General features: G+C 46.7%; 1 protein-coding gene across 1 annotated transcript; it reads left to right on the forward strand.

The window, feature by feature from the left end:
• The first annotated feature begins 253 nt into the window (after positions 1-253).
• Positions 254-15,669, forward strand: LOC140735617 (progonadoliberin-1-like). Its single transcript, XM_073060871.1, has 4 exons — positions 254-4,442; positions 10,389-10,553; positions 13,448-13,516; positions 15,490-15,669. Exons 2-4 carry the CDS (start codon positions 10,410-10,412, stop codon positions 15,550-15,552), a joined length of 276 nt encoding a protein of 91 aa, XP_072916972.1. The 5' UTR covers positions 254-4,442; positions 10,389-10,409; the 3' UTR covers positions 15,553-15,669.
• The last annotated feature ends 4,132 nt before the right edge of the window (positions 15,670-19,801 follow it).

Here is a 19,801-nt window from a genome sequence, read left to right on the forward strand (position 1 = left end):
GCCAGGAGGTAACGTAGAATTAGGACAAGGACTATTAGGTGGAGAAACAGCTACTTCCCCCAAGCTTTGATACCACTAAACTCCCTGCTACTACCCATGTATCCTCACTTCAACAGTTTACTTTTTGGCCTGTTGTCTAAATGCAACTGTAACCCTCTGGAGTGTTAGACTGGGGAAGACGGTCTCTGGCCTCACCAAACGTGTGAAATCTGAGGTGCAGAACCTCCTGTTTGAGCGGATGCTGCGCGATGTGTTCCCGTCACAAATCAGTACCATACACCATATGCAATTAAACAAATTAGCTTTATAATTCTCAATTTGACTAAAGGGTTAGTAAATAAAAACAAAAAGAAAAGGGCCCATTTTAATGAAACAGTCTAACGTGCACCTTCCGTTCGTCCTCCATCGATTTCCCCCGGGCTTCATCGACTCCCGGCCCCACTCCAAGTCCACTCCTTTCTGGTGTCTACGACCTCTCCTTTCTCTCTCCATCTTCCACCGAACCAAAGACCCAGATCACCTCGGTGTCGGGCACACAGCAAGAGAAAACACTCCCCTCACTGGACGACGCACAGTCCATAACCCAAACACTGCTGCTACAGAAAAACCCTTACATTAGCAGTGAAAACTTTCCCAGGGCGTTACACGTCTTACGCTAAATGCCAATCTTCTGGAATATATTTTATTATTTATTAATATTCAGTGCCTATAAAATGTATTCACACCCCACACCCCCCTTTCATGTCAAAGTGAAAACAGATCTCTACAAAGTGATGTAAATTAATTACAAATATAAAACACAAAATAGTTGATTGCGTAAGTATTCACCCCCTTTAATATGACGCACCAAATCATCACTGGTGCAGCCAATTGGTTTTAGAAGTTCTCTATGTGTAGGTTAGGTGTTTCAACTGATTGTAGTAAAAATACACTTGTATCTGGAAGGTCCAACTGCTGGTGAGTCAGTATCCTAGCAAAAACTACACCATTAAGACAAAAGAACACTCCTAGCAACTCCACAAAATGGTTATTGTAAAGCACAAGTCAGGAGATAGATACAAGAAAATTTCCAAGTCACTGAATATCCCTTGGAGTACAGTTTAGTCAATCACCAGAAAGTGGAAAGAATATGTAAATCTGCCTAGAGCAGGCCGTCCTCAAAAACTGAGTGACCATGCAAGAAGGGGGCTAGTGAGGGAGGTCACCGAGAGACTTATGACAACTCTGCATGAATTACAAGGTTCAGTGGTTGAGATGGGAGAGACTGCACATACAACTGTGCTTCACCAGTGGCAGCTTTACGGGAGAGTGGCAAAGAGAAAGCCACTGTTGAAATCTCCCCTAGAGTTTGCCAGAAGGCATGTGGGAGACTCTGAAGTCAGCTGGAAGAAAGTTCTATAGTCTGATGAAACCAAAATTGAGCTTATCGGCCATCAGACTAAACACTAAGCTTGGCGTAAGCCAAACATCGCACATCATCAAAAACACACCGTCCCTACTGTGAGACGTGATGGTGGCTGCATCACGCTGTTGGGATGCTTCACTGCAGCAGACCCTGGAAGGCTTGTGAAGGTAGAGGGTAAAATGAAGACAGCAAAATACAGGGAAATCCTGGAGGAAAACCTGATGCAGTCTGCAAGAGAACTGCGACTTGGGAGAAGATTTGTTTTCCAGCAAGACAATGACCCCAAGCATAAAGCCAAAGCTACACAGGAATGGCTTAAAAACAGCAAAGTTAATGTCCTGGAGTGGACTTGAAAAGGGCTGTTCACTCACGATCCTTGTGCAATCTGACAGAGCTTGAGCAGTTTTATAAAGAAGAATGGGGAAAAATTGCAGTGTCCAGATGTGCAAAGCTGATAGAGACCGATCCACACAGACTCAAGGCTGTAATTGCTGCCAAGGGTGCATCTACTGAATACTGACTAGGAGGGGGTGAGTAATTATACAATAAATTATTTGTGTTTAGTAATTGTAATAAATATAGATCAACTTGCAGAAGTTAGTTTTCACTTTTCTGTTGATCAGTGTCAAAAAAGCCAAATTAAATCTGCTGTGATTCAATGTTGTAAAACAGTAAAATATGAAATCTTCCAAGGGGATGAATACTTTTTATAGGCACTGAATTTACTTACTTACTACCCACTATGCTGCTGGCATTTAGACCATAACACATAGGAGCAGAATTAGGCCATTTGGCCCATCGAGTCTGCCCTACCATTCAATCATGGACGATCCTTCTTTTTTCTCCTCCTCAACCCCATTTCCTGGCCTTCTCCCTGTAACCTCTGAAGCCGTGTCCAATCAAGAACCTATCAATCTCTGCCTTAAATACACCCAGCGACCTGGCCTCCACAGCTGCATATGGCAACAACTTCCACCGATTCACCACCCTTTGGCTAAAGAAATTTTTCCGCATTTCTGTTTCGAAAGAGCGCCCCTCTATCCTGAGGCTGTGCCCTCTTGTCCTAGACTCTCCCACCATGGGAAACATCCTTTTCACATCTACTCTGTCTAAGCCTTTCAACATTCAAAATGTTTCAATGAGATTCCACCCCCCCCCCACCCCCATCCTTCTGAATTCCAGTGAGTTCAGACCCAGAGCCATCAAAAGTTCCTCGTATGGTAACCCTTTCATTCCTGGAATTATCCTTGTGAACCTCCTCTGGACCCTCTCCAATGCCAGCTCATCTTTTCTAAGATGAGGGGCCCAAAACTGTTCACAATACTCAAGGTGAGGCCTCACCAGTGCCTTATAAAGCCTCAGCATCACATCCCTGCTCTTGTATTCTAGACTCTTGAAATGAATGCTAACATTGTATTTGCCTTCCTCACCACCGACTCAACCTGTGAGTTAATCTGCACAAGCACTCCCAAGTCCCTTTGCATCTCAGATTTTTGGATTTTCTCCCCATTTAGAAAATAGTCTGCACATTTATTTCTGCTTCCAAAGTGCATGACCATACATTTTCCAACATTGTATTTAATTTGCCACTTTCTTGCTCATTCTCCTAATCTGTCTAAATCCGTCTGCATCCTACCTGTTTCCTCAACACTACCTGTCCCTCCACCAATCTTCATATCATCTGCAAACTTGCAACAAAGCCATCTATTCCAAACTGTGGTTTCTGATGAGGTCTTGGCTCAGATTTAGTTGTTTAAGTTTGTAGGGATGGATTTGAGGACAGGGAGAGGAGTTATAGGTCAGATTGAGGATTAGGAACAGGGATATGGGAGAGTTAGAGATCAGGCTGGAGTCTAGGCTTCTGCTATGCGTCCTACATTCAAAAGCCAGTGATGTGTATGGGTGACAGAGGACATCTGAGGATATTGGGCTGTCCCAGGTCCATGGCTCCTGGGAACAGATGTTCTTGCGAGTAGAAGGCCCAAGGGCCAGAGCATTCAAGGCATGGAGTTCAGAGTCCTGCCCTCAGCTAGTCCGGGAGTCAGTACTAAAGATCAAAGTCCGGAGGTGGATCGGAAGACCAGAAGTTGAAGCCCAGTGGCTGAAGCCTGGAGACTTGAGGCTGGAGGCCTGTTCTGCGATTGGAGAACTTTCCTCATGTGTGAGTGAGTAGGCGGGAGAAAAGGGATTTGCTTTGCACTTGCTGTGTTCTGTGTTGTTCTGCAGAACTCTGTAGCATCCAAGACATCTTCAAGGAGCAGTGCACCAAAAAGGCGGTGTCCATCATTAAGGTCCCCCACCACCCAGGACATGCCCTCTCCTCATTGCTACCGTCAGGGAGCCTGAAGGCACAATTCAGGAACAGCTTCTGCCTCTCTCCCACCTGATTTCTGAACGGACATTGAACCCATGAGCACTACCTCAATACTTTTTTATTTCTTTATTTTGCAATATTTATTTAACTATTTGATATATATATATACTTAGAGTAATTCACAGTCTTTTCTCTGTATTATCATGTATTGCATTGTACTGCTGCAGAGTTAACAAGCCTCATGATGTATGCCGGTGTTGCTGAGCCTGATTCTGATTCTGGGCGCGCTACGTTGTGGCCGGACTGTTCGTGGGTACACTCGCGGGCTGCCCCCAGCACATCCTCGGACTGGGTTGGTCGTTGACGTAAACGACACACTTCACTTTGTGCTTCGACGTACACGTGGTAAATCAATCTGAATCTGGATCTGACCTGCCGACTTCCTCCAGCGTTTTGTTCTGCTCCAGACCGCAGGATCCGCGTCCTTTCGCGTCTCCTGCTTCGTTTATTGGCCGGCCACTTTGAGGAAGTAAGTCGCTCCCGAGGGACTGAATTGCCAAGCAATTTGATGCCTTTGAATTGCTGCTCAGTAATGACAGAGGAAGGGATTATAAACTGAACATAATCGTGGCTTCATGTGGAGGACTCCTCGTGTCATCTTGCTATATAAGCAGCAAGCACGGTCGCCACAGAGCAGTGAAGTCTGAGACTAGCTTCAGCAAGGTAAGGACCTTCTGCACGTTGCGTTCTCGCCGTACTTCTTTCATTGTCATTCTCCTGTTTTCTACATTACACCGTCGGCCACCAGTAAATGGCAATATCTCACATCGTGTGCAGCTTAAGGAGCATTTGACAGCTCTGGGTCTGTCCTCTGGCAATTAGAAGAATAAGGGAGAGATCTCATTGAAACCTACCGAATATCGAAAGGCCTAAATAGAGTAGATGTGCAGAGGATGCTTCTGATAGTGGGAGAGTCCAGGACCGGAGGGTACAGCCTCAGAATAGGAGGTTGTCCCTTTAGAACGGAGATGGAAAGTAATTTTTTTAGTCAGGTGACGGAATTCATAGCCACAGACGGCTGCAGATGTCAACTCATTGGGTATATTGAAAGCGAAGGTTGATAGTTTCGTGATTAGAAAGGGTGTCAAAGGTTACAGGGAGAAGGCAGAGGAATGGGGTTGAGATGGAAAATAAATCAGCCATGATGGAATGGGAGAGAAGACTTGATGGGCCGAATGGCAAGGGTTCCCAACCGTGGACCAATACCGTTCAGCAAGGGGCCCGTGGACCCCAGGTTGGGGAGCCCTGGTCTAAGATGAGGGTTAAAATGGTGGAATAGAGAGCAAACTCTGTGCAGCCTCGAGCTGAACACAAACCTTTGAGAACTGGGCTGCCCTGCGCACAGCCTTTTCTGAGTGTGGACGTTCAGTCAGGTTGATAAGCTGTCAGTGACAGTGTGCAGACATTACGTAGTCACCCAGGCCGAGCACAATCTTTGAAAACTTTGTACAGACTTTCTGTCAAACTTGGGTCACCGAGAATACCAAGACAAGATAAAAATGCAAAGAGGGGTTCTAGGGCGACACTCATGATTGGACAGTTATCTTACTAATTCCCAAGTATTATTGGCCCTTAACATATAGATTTTCTTGTTTATTATAACCTAAAATATGAATTTCGATTAACACAAGAGATTCTGCTTGTGCTGGAAATCCAGAGCAACGCACGCAAAATGTTGGAGGAATTCAGCAGGTCAGGTGGAGGGGAAAGAAGTTTATTCCTCTCCACAGATGCTGCCTGACCTGCTGAGTTCCTCCAGCATTTTGGGTGTCACCATGTATTATGATCGGTACTTAAATATGCAAATAAGGGGATTCAGATGAGCCCCAAGTTTCCATCGGATCAATAGCTGTATCTAACTAGTTCATTTTGTGTATAAAAATACAATTTCTTTGTTTAGTGAAAGGGGCTGAACTGTTCTCCTTGTACACGTAAATGAAGTGTGGTTGAGGGACGAGGGTTCAGTCCAGCGGTAGACAAAGCTTTTTGTTTGAGCTTTGTCAGTGAACAGTGACAACTGATCTGCTCTCAGTGGCTACTTCATTAGGTACACCTGTACACCTGCTCGCTAATGCAAATATCTAACCATAATTGCATAAAAGCATGCGGACATGGTCAAGAGGTGCTGGGGTTCCCAACCTTTTTTATGCCATGGACCAATACCATTAAGCAAGGGGCCCGTGGACCCCAGGTTGGGAAGCTCTGTTTAGACCAAACGTCAGATTGGGAAGAAATGTCATCAAAGTGACTTTGACCGTGGAGTGATTGGTGGCAGACGGGGTGGTTTGAGTATCTCATGGGATTTTCACACACAACAGTCTCTAGGATGATGTGAGAAACAAAAGGCGGTTCTGTGGGTGAAAACACTCACTGATGTGAGAGGTTGGAGGAGCCAATTGAACCACATTGCTCCAAGCTGGCAGCAGCTCAAACAATCACGTTACAACGGTGGTGTGCTGAAGAGCGTCTGAATGCACAACACGTTGAACCTTGACGGATGGGCTACAGCAGCAGTAGACCACAAACATACACTCGATGGCCACTCTATAAAACGGTCACTGAGTGTAACTGAGAGGGCCTGACCGAGGCAGGCAAGGTGGACTTGAATTTGTAGCCAGAGATCCAGTTGTCCAAGTCTGGACATTCCAACCTCCACCTGCATGACTTGCTCTAAGTTGGAAGCGCATTGCCAGCTCACCTGGTCTTAGTTTGCACAGAGTCACCATGGAATCATCACCAACACACAGAAATAGGTCCTTCAGCCCTTCTAATTTGTGCCAAACTATTATGCTGACTAGCCCCATCGACCTGAACCTGGACCATAGCTCTCCAAGCCCCTCTCCTCCATGTATCTATCTAAATTTCTCTTAAATGTTGAAATCTAACCCACAACCATCTCTTCCATTGGCAGCTCGTTCCACACTCTCATTGCCCTCTGAGTGAAGAAGTTCCCCCTCATGGTCCCCTTAACCATTTTACCTTTCATCCTTAACCTCTGGCTGTAGTCTCACCCAAACTCAGTGGACATACACTTGCCCTACCTATACCCCTCAATTTTGTAAACCTCTATCAAATCTCCCCTCATTCTCGTACACTCCAGAGAATGAAGTTCAAACCTATTCATCCTTACCCTGTAACTGAAGGAAACTCCAGAGGGGAAAAGGTTTGTATCTGAAGGTGGGGTGAGATCGGGGAACTTGGTGCCTCCTATAAAGGTATGAGGGAGATTGGAAGGAGATGCAAGAGATGACAGATGCTGAAATCTGGGGAAAAACCTAAACTACTGGAGGGACTCAATGGGTCGGTCGGCAACTGCAGGGACAGAAGGATGGTTGAGACCACAGAGAGTGTAGAGGGAATATAAAGAGGTCAGGTGAGACAGGAAGGTAATAAATGGGGTTGAGGGAAGATAGTTAATAACAAGAGGAAGGAGAGGATCGGGTGAGATAGAGATGAAGGAGATATATGGCCAGTTGAGATATTCTGAAATGAATGCCAAAGTTCTGTGTGCCATAAATGTTAGAAATTATAAAATTAAAACTGCAAAAAGAAATTATAAATACAATTTATTTTATATTAATATATTTTTGGTATCGGGGTGGAGATACATCTCTACCAAAGGAGGTGTGAGGTGCTCCTTCCCTCCGCTAGCCTGCAGGTCACCCTCGGGCAAGGTGTAGCACCTGCTTAGCCCCCGATCAGGGTCACGTGAAGCCATGGGAGCAGGTGGTGGACGGTCGTATGAGCAGCTGGTGCAGATCACAAGTCCTGGTTATGTGACCACTGACACCAGGCAGACAATATCTGAAGAGTATTGATAATGGCTGGGATCACCTGTCTTGTAAAGACACTGCCCAGAAGAAGGCAATGGCAAACCACTTCTTTAGAAAAATTTGCCAAGAACATCATGACCATGATCACTTACGTCATACGACATGGCACATAACGATGATAAGATATACAACAGAGTAAAAGGTTATTTATTTTTTATTATTTGCATAGTTTGTCTTTAGCACATTGGTTGTTTGTCAGTCTTTGTTTTATAGATCTTCGTAAATTCTATTGTATTTTATTTTCCTGTAAATGCCTGCAAGAAAATGAAACTCAGGGTTGTATATGGTGACATATACATACTTCGATAATAAATGTACATTGAAGTTTGCCTCTGCTGTGGGTGAAGAGCCCTGGTGCCCTTCCAACACGTCAGGGCAGGAGATGCAGAATGCTGGCTGGTACCCGGCTCCTGCTGATGGTGCTGTTGCCACTGAAGGGTGAGGTTGGGCAACCAAGAAGGTCACAAAATTTGAGGGGAGAATGTTTTACACCCCCACTCCCCCCCCCCCCTCAGTACTTCAGAATTACACCGAGGACATCATTCAACACAGTTCCACCTTTCTGGAGAACTTCCCTACATAACTTCCCCACCTAGCAAGGTCCAGCGTCACTTTCACCATAGTGGTGTCACCCCCATGTGGCAAAAAGGGACTTGGGAATCCTCGTTCAGGATTCCTAAAGGTTAACTTGCAGGTTGAATCAGCTGTGAGGAAGGCAAGTGAAACGTTAGCATTCGTTTTGAGAGGACGAGACGTTATGGATGTAATGTTTGAGATTTTATAGGGCATTGGTCAGACCACACTTGAAGTATTTGGGCCTTTTATCCAGGAGAAGATGGGCTGGGATTGGAGAGGATGCAGAAGATGGTAATGGGAATGATCCCAGGGATGAAAGGGTTAACGTATGAGGAGTGTTTGATGCCCCTGGGCCTGTACTCACTGGAGTTTAGAAGAATGAAGGGGAATCTTGTTGAATCAAACTGATTATCAAAGTACGTATATGTCACCCTATACCACCTTGAGATTCATTTTCTTGCAGATATTTACAGGAAAATAAAGAAATACTGTAGAATTTATGAAAAACTTTACATAAAGACTGATCAAAAAGCAATGTGCAAAAGAAGACAAATTGTGCAAATTAAAATGTAAGTACCTATATATAGCAAATAAATAATTCTGAGAATTTATAAGTTGCAGAGTCGTTGGAAATGCCCCAGTCCATTGAGCAATCCAACATCTGAAAACTGAAACGTAACGAGAGCTGGGCTGGACAGCATCACTCCTTCAACACTGAGTCCTACCAGCGGCCCAGGCACAGATGGAATAACTCTGATGCCTGGGAAGCTACGATCAACTTTACTCCAGCCTGTAAGATCCTTCACTGGACACTTCTATGGAGTAGGGAGCTTTGCTTACCAGACCTGGACTGTTTAGTGTGGCAATTTTAAATGGTAGCGTAGTGGTTAGCACAATGTTTTACAGTACCAATTCTCACTGCTGCCTGTGAGGAGTTTGCACGTTCTCCCCGTGACAGTGTGCGTTTCCTCCGGGTGCTCTGGTTTCCTCCCATGGTCCAAAGACGTACCAGTTGGTAGGCTAATTGGTCATTGTAAATTGCCCTGTGATAAGATGAGCTTTATTTGTCACATATTCATCAAAGCACAGAGTGAAATCTGGCATTTGCGTCAAAGCAGATCAGCGAGGATTATGCTGGGCAGCCTGCAAGTGTTGGCATGTCTACAAGTCACTAACCCTGTCTGAGCATCTCTGGAATGTGGGAGGAAACCGGAGCACCCGGAAGAAATCCGCGCGGTTACAGGGAGAACGTACAAGCTCCTTACAGACGGTGGCGGAACTGAACCCCAGTCACTGGCGCTTAAACAGTGTTACACTAACCGCACTCAATCCTGGAATTTCTGACTGCAATCTTTGATATTTATCCTATAAACTCGGTATCCGCTGTTTATAGTCTGGGCTGCTTTGGTATTGGTTTTTTACTGTCAGATGTACTGAAATACAGTGAAAAGCTTTTACAGACTCTAGAGATTGCGCAGATGCCGGAGATCTTAAGCAACACACACCAAGTGCTGGAACTCTGCGGGTCAGGCAGTATCTACGGAGGGGGAAAAACAGTTAGCGAAGGGTCTCAGCTGGAAACGTCAACTCTTTATTCCACTCCACAGATGTTTCTTTATATCAAATGTATTTATTTAGAGCAGTGATTTCCAATTGCTTTTATTCCATGGACCCCCACCATTAACTGAGGGGTCTGTGGACCCCAGGTTGGGAACCCCTGATTTAGCAATAGAGCCTAACGTGTCACACCACCCAGCAACCTACCTATTAGCCCTCGCCTAATCATGGGATGACTTACACCGACTAATTAACCTCCCACCTTTGGACTGTGGGAGGAAACCAGAGCACCTGGAGGAAACCCACATGATCTCAGAGAGAACGTATGCCCACGGTGTGGGAATTGAATTCTGAACTCTGATGCCCTCGGCTGTAGTAACATCACACTAACCACTACACTATCATGGTCCCTGGACGTTGCTTAATCTGCTGAACTCCCCCAGTTTGGGTGTGAAGAGTTTTTGCCTTGTGTGCCATCGAGACAGACCATTCCGAACTTAGTACAAAGCAGAATGCAGACAGTGTTGCAATTACAGAGGAGGTGTAGAGCAGGTAGACATCTGTCTCTTTCCTGAATTTTTACAATATTCAAAGTGGGGTTTTTTTTGTGCTTCTAGGGTAATATTTTTCTGTCCTTGTTTAGACGGAGATTTTCCTCTGCAGGATGCCGACATCAAAGAGAATGCTCGTCAGCCTTGTGCTGGCCGCCATCTTGGTCAATTTACTGTCTGCCCAACATTGGTCCTTCAACATGCGTCCAGGCGGTAAGCGGGAAGCCGCCGTTGATGTCGTTGACTCCTTTCAGGATGTAGGTATCTTCTTCCCTGTTTCATCCCTCCCCTTCCCCTCAGGTTATCTCCTTCCCTCCACGCCTCCTCACCTGAGCCCCTTGCAGGGCAGCATGAGCAAGATTGGGTGGTGGGGGGGAGCTGGATTTCAGATTCAGACAACCCCAACACCCAGTTCTGGCTTCTCAAAGTTCAGAGTTCAAACCTATTTCATTGAAGCCGTTTGAAAGGCTTAGATAGAGTGGATGCAGAGAGGATGTCTCCTATAGTCTAGGACCAGAGGGCACAGCCTTAAAATAGGAGGACATCCACTTAGAACAACGATGAGGAGGTATTTCTTTGGCCAGATGGCTAAATCTGTGGAATTCATTGCCACAGACAGCTCTGGAGACCAGTTCACTGAGCGTAATTAAAGCAGAGGTTGATAGGTCCTTGATTAGTCAAAGTGTCAAAGATTCCGAAACGAAGGCAGGAGAACGGGATGAAGAGGGATAATAAGTCAGCCATGATGGAATTGTGGAGCAGAACTGATGGTCTGAATAACATAATTTGTTCCTATGTTTTATGATCTTAATTTTTATCCAAGTTCGTATAAGTCACCATATAGTAACTTGAGATTCATTTTCTTGCAGGCATTTACAAGTTTTAATCCATTCCAAGATCAATCTAACCCTCCCCCAGCCCCATACAACCCTCCATATTTCTTTCATCCACCTGCCTACCTAAGTTTCTTGAATCTCCTTCAAGCACCGTCCTCTACCACTACCCCTGGCAGGGTATTTCATTGTACAAAACCCACCCCTACCACCACCCCTGGCAGGGTATTTCATTGTACAAAACCCACCCCTACCACCACCCCTGGCAGGGTATTTCATTGTACAAAACCCACCCCTACCACCACCCCTGGCAGGGTATTTCATTGTACAAAACCCACCCCTACCACCACCCCTGGCAGGGTATTTCATTGTACAAAACCCACCCCTACCACCACCCCTGGCAGGGTATTTCATTGTACAAAACCCACCCCTACCACCACCCCTGGCAGGGTATTTCATTGTACAAAACCCACCCCTACCACCACCCCTGGCAGGGTATTTCATTGTACAAAACCCACCCCTACCACCACCCCTGGCAGGGTATTTCATTGTACAAAACCCACCCCTACCACTACCCCTGGCAGGGTATTTCATTGTACAAAACCCACCCCTACCACTACCCCTGGCAGGGTATTTCATTGTACAAAACCCACCCCTACCACTACCCCTGGCAGGGTATTTCATTGTACAAAACCCACCTCTACCACCACCCCTGGCAGGGTATTTCATTGTACAAAACCCACCCCTACCACCACCCCTGGCAGGGTATTTCATTGTACAGAACCCACCCCTACCACTACCCCTGGCAGGGTATTTCTGTGTTGAAAACCCAGCAGGAGTTCCCAGCCTTTTTTATGCCAGGGACCAATGCCATTAAGCAGGGGGTCCATAGATCCCAGGTTGGGAACCCCTGTTCGCCACCTATAAACTTGTGTGGCATCTTTGAGGGATTGATGGACCCTGATTCCAAGATCCCTTTGTTCCTCCGCATTGCTAAGAATCCAGCCATTGACCTTGTACTCTGCCTTCAAATCTGACCTTCCGAAGTGTATTCCTTCACACTTTCCTGGATCGGACGCTAACTGCCACTTCTCAGCCCAGGTCTGCGACTTGCACCCCATCGATATCCTGTGGTAACCTACGACAACCTTCCACACTATCCACAACACCACCAGCCTTACTGACCCACCCTTCAGCCTCCATCCGTTAGCGAGTGTCTGTGGAAAGAGAATCTCCCCGTTCTGTTTCCTGGAGTCAGCTCCTTTGTGCTACCTGACTTCAATCGCCTTTGAGATTTATGCTATATGGTCGCTACTTGTTCTTCCATGCAAGCTAAAAAATGCAACTTCGTAAGAAGTTAGCCATAAAAGTAATTTAAATAAATCAACATTTTAAATGAAAATCTGAACTTCTGAAGTCACAACCACTTTTTGTCAATGACTCAGTAAAATACTTGAAATGTGCTTTAGTTTGTTTGGCTTCATACTTGGGGTAGCAGGGTGGAGCTATAACCCTACTAAATGAGGTGTAAGGCAATCCCTCCCTCTGCTTGGGCAAGGTGTAGCACCTGCTTAGCCCCCGATCAGGGTCACGTGAAGCCATGGGAGCAGGTGGTGGATGGTCGTATGAGCAGCCGGTGCAGATCACAAGTCCTGGTTTTGCAACCACTGACACCAGGCAGACAATCTCTGAAGAGTGTTGATAATGGCTGGGCTCACCCGTCTTGTAAAGGCACTGCCCAGAAGAAGGAGTAGCAAACTGCTTCTGTAGGAAAATTTGCCAAGAACTATCATGGTCATGGAAAGACCGTGATCGTCCAGGTCATACCACACCCACATAATGAACTTTGTTCTTCCCTGCAATTTAAAAACGCAAGATCAGCAGAAGTTAACCGAGAAAGTGATTTAAACCAAACAAAATTTTAAATGAAAATAAAAACCTAACTTCTGAAGTCACAACCACCTTTCGTTAGCGACTCAGTAAAAAACTTGCAAAGAGCTTTAATTTGTTAATTTAATACTTAGACTGACTAAGTCACCTCTGAGACCAAGACAGAATTAGGAATTGGCATGTGAACATTTTAATTCAAGGTATTTTTTCAAAAGGTTCAATGTAAAGTCCTTGGTACTGCCATGTCTTTTCTTCAATGGGGAACAGTTTAATCAGTGTTCTTTGACTTCTCCTCTTTCTTTCCTGTCCTGCTGAAAGGTCTCGGTCCGAAACATCGACTGTACCCGTTTCCATGGATGCTGCCTGACCTGCTGAGTTCCTCTGGCGTTTTGTGTGTGTAACCAGAGTAAACTTTATTTTTGTTGCAGACCGCAGGTAGTGTGGAAAGGCTGCTACAGAGTGAACATCTCTTCCCAGACTGCTCCAGGCGTACTAAGGTAAGGTAAAGGGTTAAACCCTCTTCACCTCCAGGCATCCAAAGGCAGAATGTAATATACACTCCATAGTCAGTTGATTAGACACCTCCCGCACCTGATAAAATGGCCACTGAGTGTATGTCCGTGGATTTCTGCTGCTGTAGCCCGTCCACTTCAAGGTTTGACGTGTTGTGCATTCAGAGATGCTCTTCTGCACACCACTGTTGTAATGTGTGGTTATTTGAGTTACTGTTGCCTTCCAGTCTGGCCGTTCTTCTCTGACCTCCCTCATTAACAAAGCTTTTTTTGCCCACAGAGCTGTTTTTTGTTTATCACATCATTTTCTGTGAACTCTAGACTCGCAGGGGTTTCCAGTCTGGAGTCCACAAACCCCTTGCTTAATTGTACTGGAACAAGGTATAAAACAGGTTGGGGACCCCTGCTCTAGAAAGTGTTGTGCGTGGAAATCCCAGGAGATCGGCAGTTTCTTAGATACTCAAACCACCCCGTCTGGCACCAATAAGCATTCCACAATCAAAGTCACCCCGCCAGGGGTGGTAGTAGAGGTGGGTTTCTTCTCCCATTCTGATGTTTAGTCTGAGCAACAGCTGAACCTCTTGACCACGTCTGTGTGCTTTTATGCATTGAGTTGCTGCCACGCGATTGGATGATTAGATATTTGGATTAAAGAGCAGGTGTACAGGGGTACCTAATAAAGTGGCCACTATGTACAAAAGAACATGTCAGTGATACACCGCAGGTCAGGCGGCATCTGTACAGAAAGAAAAAGGAGTTTATGTTTCAGGTCATCGACTGTTTCTTTCATCACAGCTGCTGCTTGACACATGGTGTATTTCATTCTCTCTCCCCCCTCCCCCACTCCCGCTGGGCAGAAGGTAACAGAAGTATGAAAGCACATACCAGTCCCTGTAGCCCAGGAAACGGAAGAAATTTGGCACGACCCCATCAACCCTTACCAATATTTAATCAAAACATTAAAAGATGAGCTTTATTTGTAACAGGTGAGGTGAGGGCCTTCCTTGGTCAGAGTTGACCATGGATGTTGTGTCCAAGGTGTCTACGTGATACACAAACCTGGGCAGTACGATACGGAGAGCAAGCTGTTGCCCATGTAGCAAGCTCCCCCTCTCCACACATCTGCTGAACCCAAAGGAACGGCAGAGATCGATACAGTTTGGTATCTGCGGTATCACATGAACTGTCAGTTAGCATTGAGCTCAATGTAGGGAATTCAGCTCCGGATTTTTCTTCGGGATTTACTCCCGAAGCCTTCCCCATGAGTGGGTAGAGCCCCAAGGCAGCAGAGGTTTCAGATCAGAGATTTCCCTCTCTGAGATGAGCTGCCAAACACGGCCGACTATCCGAAGCCACTAGTTATCCACCTTTGCCCCTTCTCCTGTCAGTAGAAACAGTTCCACCCGGCTTAGTAGCTAAGCCACACGTGAAGGCCAGGAGCTGGACTTGGCTGTCAGAGGCTATTTGAGACACACACCATTGATAGGTAGTGGGAGCTTGTCCCCATTACCAACCCCGGCTGTAACAACCTTAATGAACCATTTGTAAGATGTACATCAAAACATGACTTACTTCAATAATCTGTCACCCTCAGAGGTGCAGGAATCGTTGGGTTTCTATCAACACACAAACTCAGTTGTGTTCCATCTTTTAGAATCAGAATCAAGTTTATCATCTTTGACTTGTACGAAGGGAAAGTTGTTTTGCAGCAGTAACATCAAAGAGAAAATCACAAGTCGGAACATGAGAAGGGCAAACACAGAGAGTGGTGATGGTAGAGACAGATACATTAGGGGCATTTAAGAGACTTAGATAGGCACATGGATGAAACAAATGGAAGGGAGTGTTAGATTGATCTCGGAGTAGGTCAAAGGGTTGGCAGAACGATGTGGGCTGACGGGCTGTACCATGTTGTAATGTGCTGTGTTCGTTGATCTCCTGCCTCTTGTGTCCTTCAGGCAAAGTTCATTCCAGAGAGGAAGAAACTTTGGTCGGAATGTCGTCAAGTCGCAGTGCGCTGACCGAGAGGATCATCTGGAGTTAACCCGCTCCGCCCCCCCCCCCCCCCCCCCCGGTGCCACCTTCACCCTTGATAACACTATGCCTGAAGTCACGCCAGTCAGCCGAGTAGAAACAAAATAAAGAGATTACCTTATGCATGCCGCCTTGCTTCTTGCTCATTCACTCTCGATATAACTCTGGGGAGAAGTGAAACTCTTTTGGTTGGCACAGGGGCTCGGTATTAGAGGAACTCCTTCGGTTGGCACAGGGGCTCGGTATTAGAGGAACTCTTCGGTTGGCACAGGGGCTCGGTATTAGAGGAACTCCTTCGGTTGGCACAGGGGCTCGGTATTAGAGGAACTCTTTCGGTTGGCACAGGGGCTCGGTATTAGAGGAACTCCTTCGGTTGGCACAGGGGCTCGGTATTAGAGGAACTCTTTCGGTTGGCACAGGGGCTCGGTATTAGAGGAACTCCTTCGGTTGGCACAGGGGCTCGGTATTAGAGGAACTCTTTCGGTTGGCACAGGGGCTCGGTATTAGAGGAACTCCTTCGGTTGGCACAGGGGCTCGGTATTAGAGGAACTCCTTCGGTTGGCACAGGGGCTCGGTATTAGAGGAACTCCTTCGGTTGGCACAGGGGCTCGGTATTAGAGGAACTCTTTAGGTTGGCACAGGGGCTCGGTATTAGAGGAACTCCTTCGGTTGGCACAGGGGCTCGGTATTAGAGGAACTCTTTCGGTTGGCACAGGGGCTCGGTATTAGAGGAACTCCTTCGGTTGGCACAGGGGCTCGGTATTAGAGGAACTCTTTCGGTTGGCACAGGGGCTCGGTATTAGAGGAACTCCTTCGGTTGGCACAGGGGCTCGGTATTAGAGGAACTCCTTCGGTTGGCACAGGGGCTCAGTATTAGAGGAACTCCTTCGGTTGGCACAGGGGCTCGGTATTAGAGGAACTCCTTCGGTTGGCACAGGGGCTCGGTATTAGAGGAACTCTTTCGGTTGGCACAGGGGCTCGGTATTAGAGGAACTTCGGTTGGCACAGGGGCTCGGTATTAGAGGAACTCTTTCGGTTGGCACAGGGGCTCAGTATTAGAGGAACTTCGGTTGGCACAGGGGCTCGGTATTAGAGGAACTCTTTCGGTTGGCACAGGGGCTCAGTATTAGAGGAACTGCTGCCATGCAGCTCCAGGGATCTCGGTTTGATCCCGACCGCTGGCGCTGTCTGTGTGGAGTTTGCACGTTCTCACCCTTGTGCATGATTTTCCCCGGGGCTTCGGTTTCCTCCCACATCCCAAAGACATGTGGGTCGGTAGGTGTAATGGTCAGTGTAAGTACACCCCTAGCATGTGGGTGAGAGGTAGGATTTGGGGGTGGGGGGTGGGGAAGTTAATGGGAATCTGTGGGAAATTAAAAACTTTGGGTTAATGTTGGATGAGTGTAAATGGGTGGTTGATGGTCAGTATTCAATTGATGGGCTGAAGGGCCTTTCTGTGTTGTATCTCTCCATAGCTTACTAAAGCAAAACACGATTAGATTGTCACCAAAACCAATCAGGATCACAGAACCACCTCTTAAATGATTACTTTTCCCATTCTGGAGACTCAGGGGAGTTGATTGGAATAAAGGGAGATCATTCAATCATTATGCTCCATGTTGTATGACATGGATAATCATGGTCTTTCCATGACCATGATTGTTCTTCCCAAATTTTTCTACAGAAGTGGTTTGCCATTGTCTTCTTCTGGGCAGTGTCTTTACAAGATGGGTGACCCCAGCCATTATCAATACTTTTCGGAGATTGTCTGCCTGGCGTCAGTGGTCACATAACCAGGACTTGTGATCTGCACCGGCTGCTCGTACGACCATCCACCACCTGCTCCCATGGCTTCACATGACCCTGATCGGGGGCTAAGCAGGTGCTACACCTTGCCCAAGGGTGACCTGCAGGCCAACGGAGGGAAGGAGCACCTTACACCTCCTTTGGTAGAGATATATCTCTATCCCATCACCCTGACAGTAGAATAGTTTAAATGGTGGTTCATGACCAGCACGAGTTTGGTGGGCTGAATAGCCTGTTTCCGTGCTGTGCCTCTCTGTGTGAGTTTGCTTGCTGACCTTACCTTTATAAGGCATTAGTGAGACCGCACTTGAACTATTGTGAGCAGCTTTGGGGCCCTTATTTAAGAAAGCATGTGCTGGCATTGGAGAGGATCCAGAGGAGGTTCAAAATGATTCTGGGAATGAAAGAGTTAATGTACAAGGAGCACTTTTTTCTGGCTCTGAGCCTGTACTCACTGGAGTTTAGAAGAATGAGGGGGCTTTCATTAAAACCTACTGAATACTGAAAGGCCTAGATAGTGTAGACGTGGAGAGGATGGTTCCCATACTGGGGGAGTCCAGGACCAGAGGGCCAAGCTCAGAATTGAAGAACATCCCTTTAGAACAGAGATGAAGAGGAATTCCTTCAGCTGGAAGCTGGTGAATCTGGAGTTCATTGCCACAGACAGCTGTGGAGGTCACGTCATTGGATGTACCTAAAGTGGAGGTTGACAGATTCTTAATTGGTCGGGGCATCTAAGGTAGTGGGATAAAGCAGGAGAATGGGTTTGAGAGGGATAATAAATCAGCCATGATGGAATAGCAGAGACTTCATCGAATTCTGTTCCTGTGTCTTATCCTCCTAAAATGAAGAACTGGATAACTCTTGAAATTCCCATCAGCACTTTCTTTGTTGAGTTGGGAATATTGGCACCAGGCAAGGATCCTACTGCATCATGATGGAATGGTGGAGCAGAATCGATGAGCTGAATGGCCTCATTCTGCTCCTATGTCTTGAGGTTGTATGGCTTTATAGCCATATAACAATTACAGCACGGAAACAGGCCATCTGGGCCCTTCTAGTCCGTGCCGAACGCTTACTCTCACCTAGTCCCACAGCCCATAACCCTCCATTCCTTTCCTGTCCATATACCTATCCGATTTTTTTTAAAAAACCTATGACTAGGTTTCCCTGGCTAGTCCTTCGCCATGGGACGTTTCCTACTGTGGGGGATTGTAGGGAGGGTCACTGGTCCCATATCCCAGTGGAGGCACCTTGTGCAGTCCGAGATAGACTGGAACAACTTAGGAGAGTCCCTGGTCAACACCAAACCACAGGAGATGTGAAATGAGACTGTTAATCCAGGCCTGAGTGATTAGCAGCGGAGGAGAGAGGCTGAAGGAATAGGAGAGACTTGGGGAGGGAATTCCCCTGTTCGGTGTCCGGATATCTGAAAGAGCAGACACTAGTGGTGGAGGGTCAAAGATATGGGTTGGTCCAAGAGGCTGTAGCACAAGCACAGACACACAGGAGATTCTGCAGATGTTGGACATCACTCGCAAAATGCTGGAGGAACTCAGCAGGTCAGGCAGCATCCGTGGAGGTGAATAACTACCCATCTTTTCCGGGAGCACATTCCTCTCACATGGAAGACCCACAGCACCTCCCACCACAAGTGGCCATGAGGTGGGATTCTTCCCGCTGCTCCGGTGTGGGCACAGTAAAACGTACGGGATTCTTCGCCTTCACTTTGTGCAGCGTTCAGGGATACGAGGCCCCTGTGACGTTGCTGAATCACAACTGGAGGGCAAGGCAAACGGACGCGCCTCATGAGGTCTGGGCTCTGTGCTCCATTCCAGAGAGGCCCCAACATCCTCTGTGCCCTCTAGAGTGAGCATGCACAGCCCGAGATGCTACAACTTTCTGCAGCCTGATTCATTCCGGTGCAGCGGCCTCTCCCCATCCACCATACCAGATGGTCATACAGTCAGAATGAAATGATGTAGCAACAATGAGAAATTATATTAGAATAATAAAAACTCTAGTTTGGACAGCATTCGTTTTAGGATAAACAATTCCCCGTTGACCAATAGACAGAAAGTTAGTTGTTAGTTGGACTCCATGTTAATTAGTTCCATCTACACAGAATCTCAAGCAACCAATTGCAAATCTACACTCATCCCAATTCACTCCCCCCAGGTCCTCCTTATACTAGGGTCTGACCTACTGGCCTCCGTAGCGTCCAGGGCATCTTCAAGGAGCGATGCCTGAGAAAGGTGGCGTCCATCATTAAAGACCCCAATACCCAGGACATGCCCTCTTCTCATCGTTACCATCAGGGAGGAGGTACAGGAGCCTGAAGACACACACTCAGCAATTCAGGAGCAGCTTCTTCCCCTCTGTCATCCGATTCCTAAATGGACACTACCTCACTATTTTTCTTTCTATATT

This window comes from Hemitrygon akajei, chromosome 1 (assembly GCF_048418815.1).
Source record: "Hemitrygon akajei chromosome 1, sHemAka1.3, whole genome shotgun sequence".
Taxonomy (NCBI): Eukaryota; Metazoa; Chordata; class Chondrichthyes; order Myliobatiformes; family Dasyatidae; genus Hemitrygon; species Hemitrygon akajei.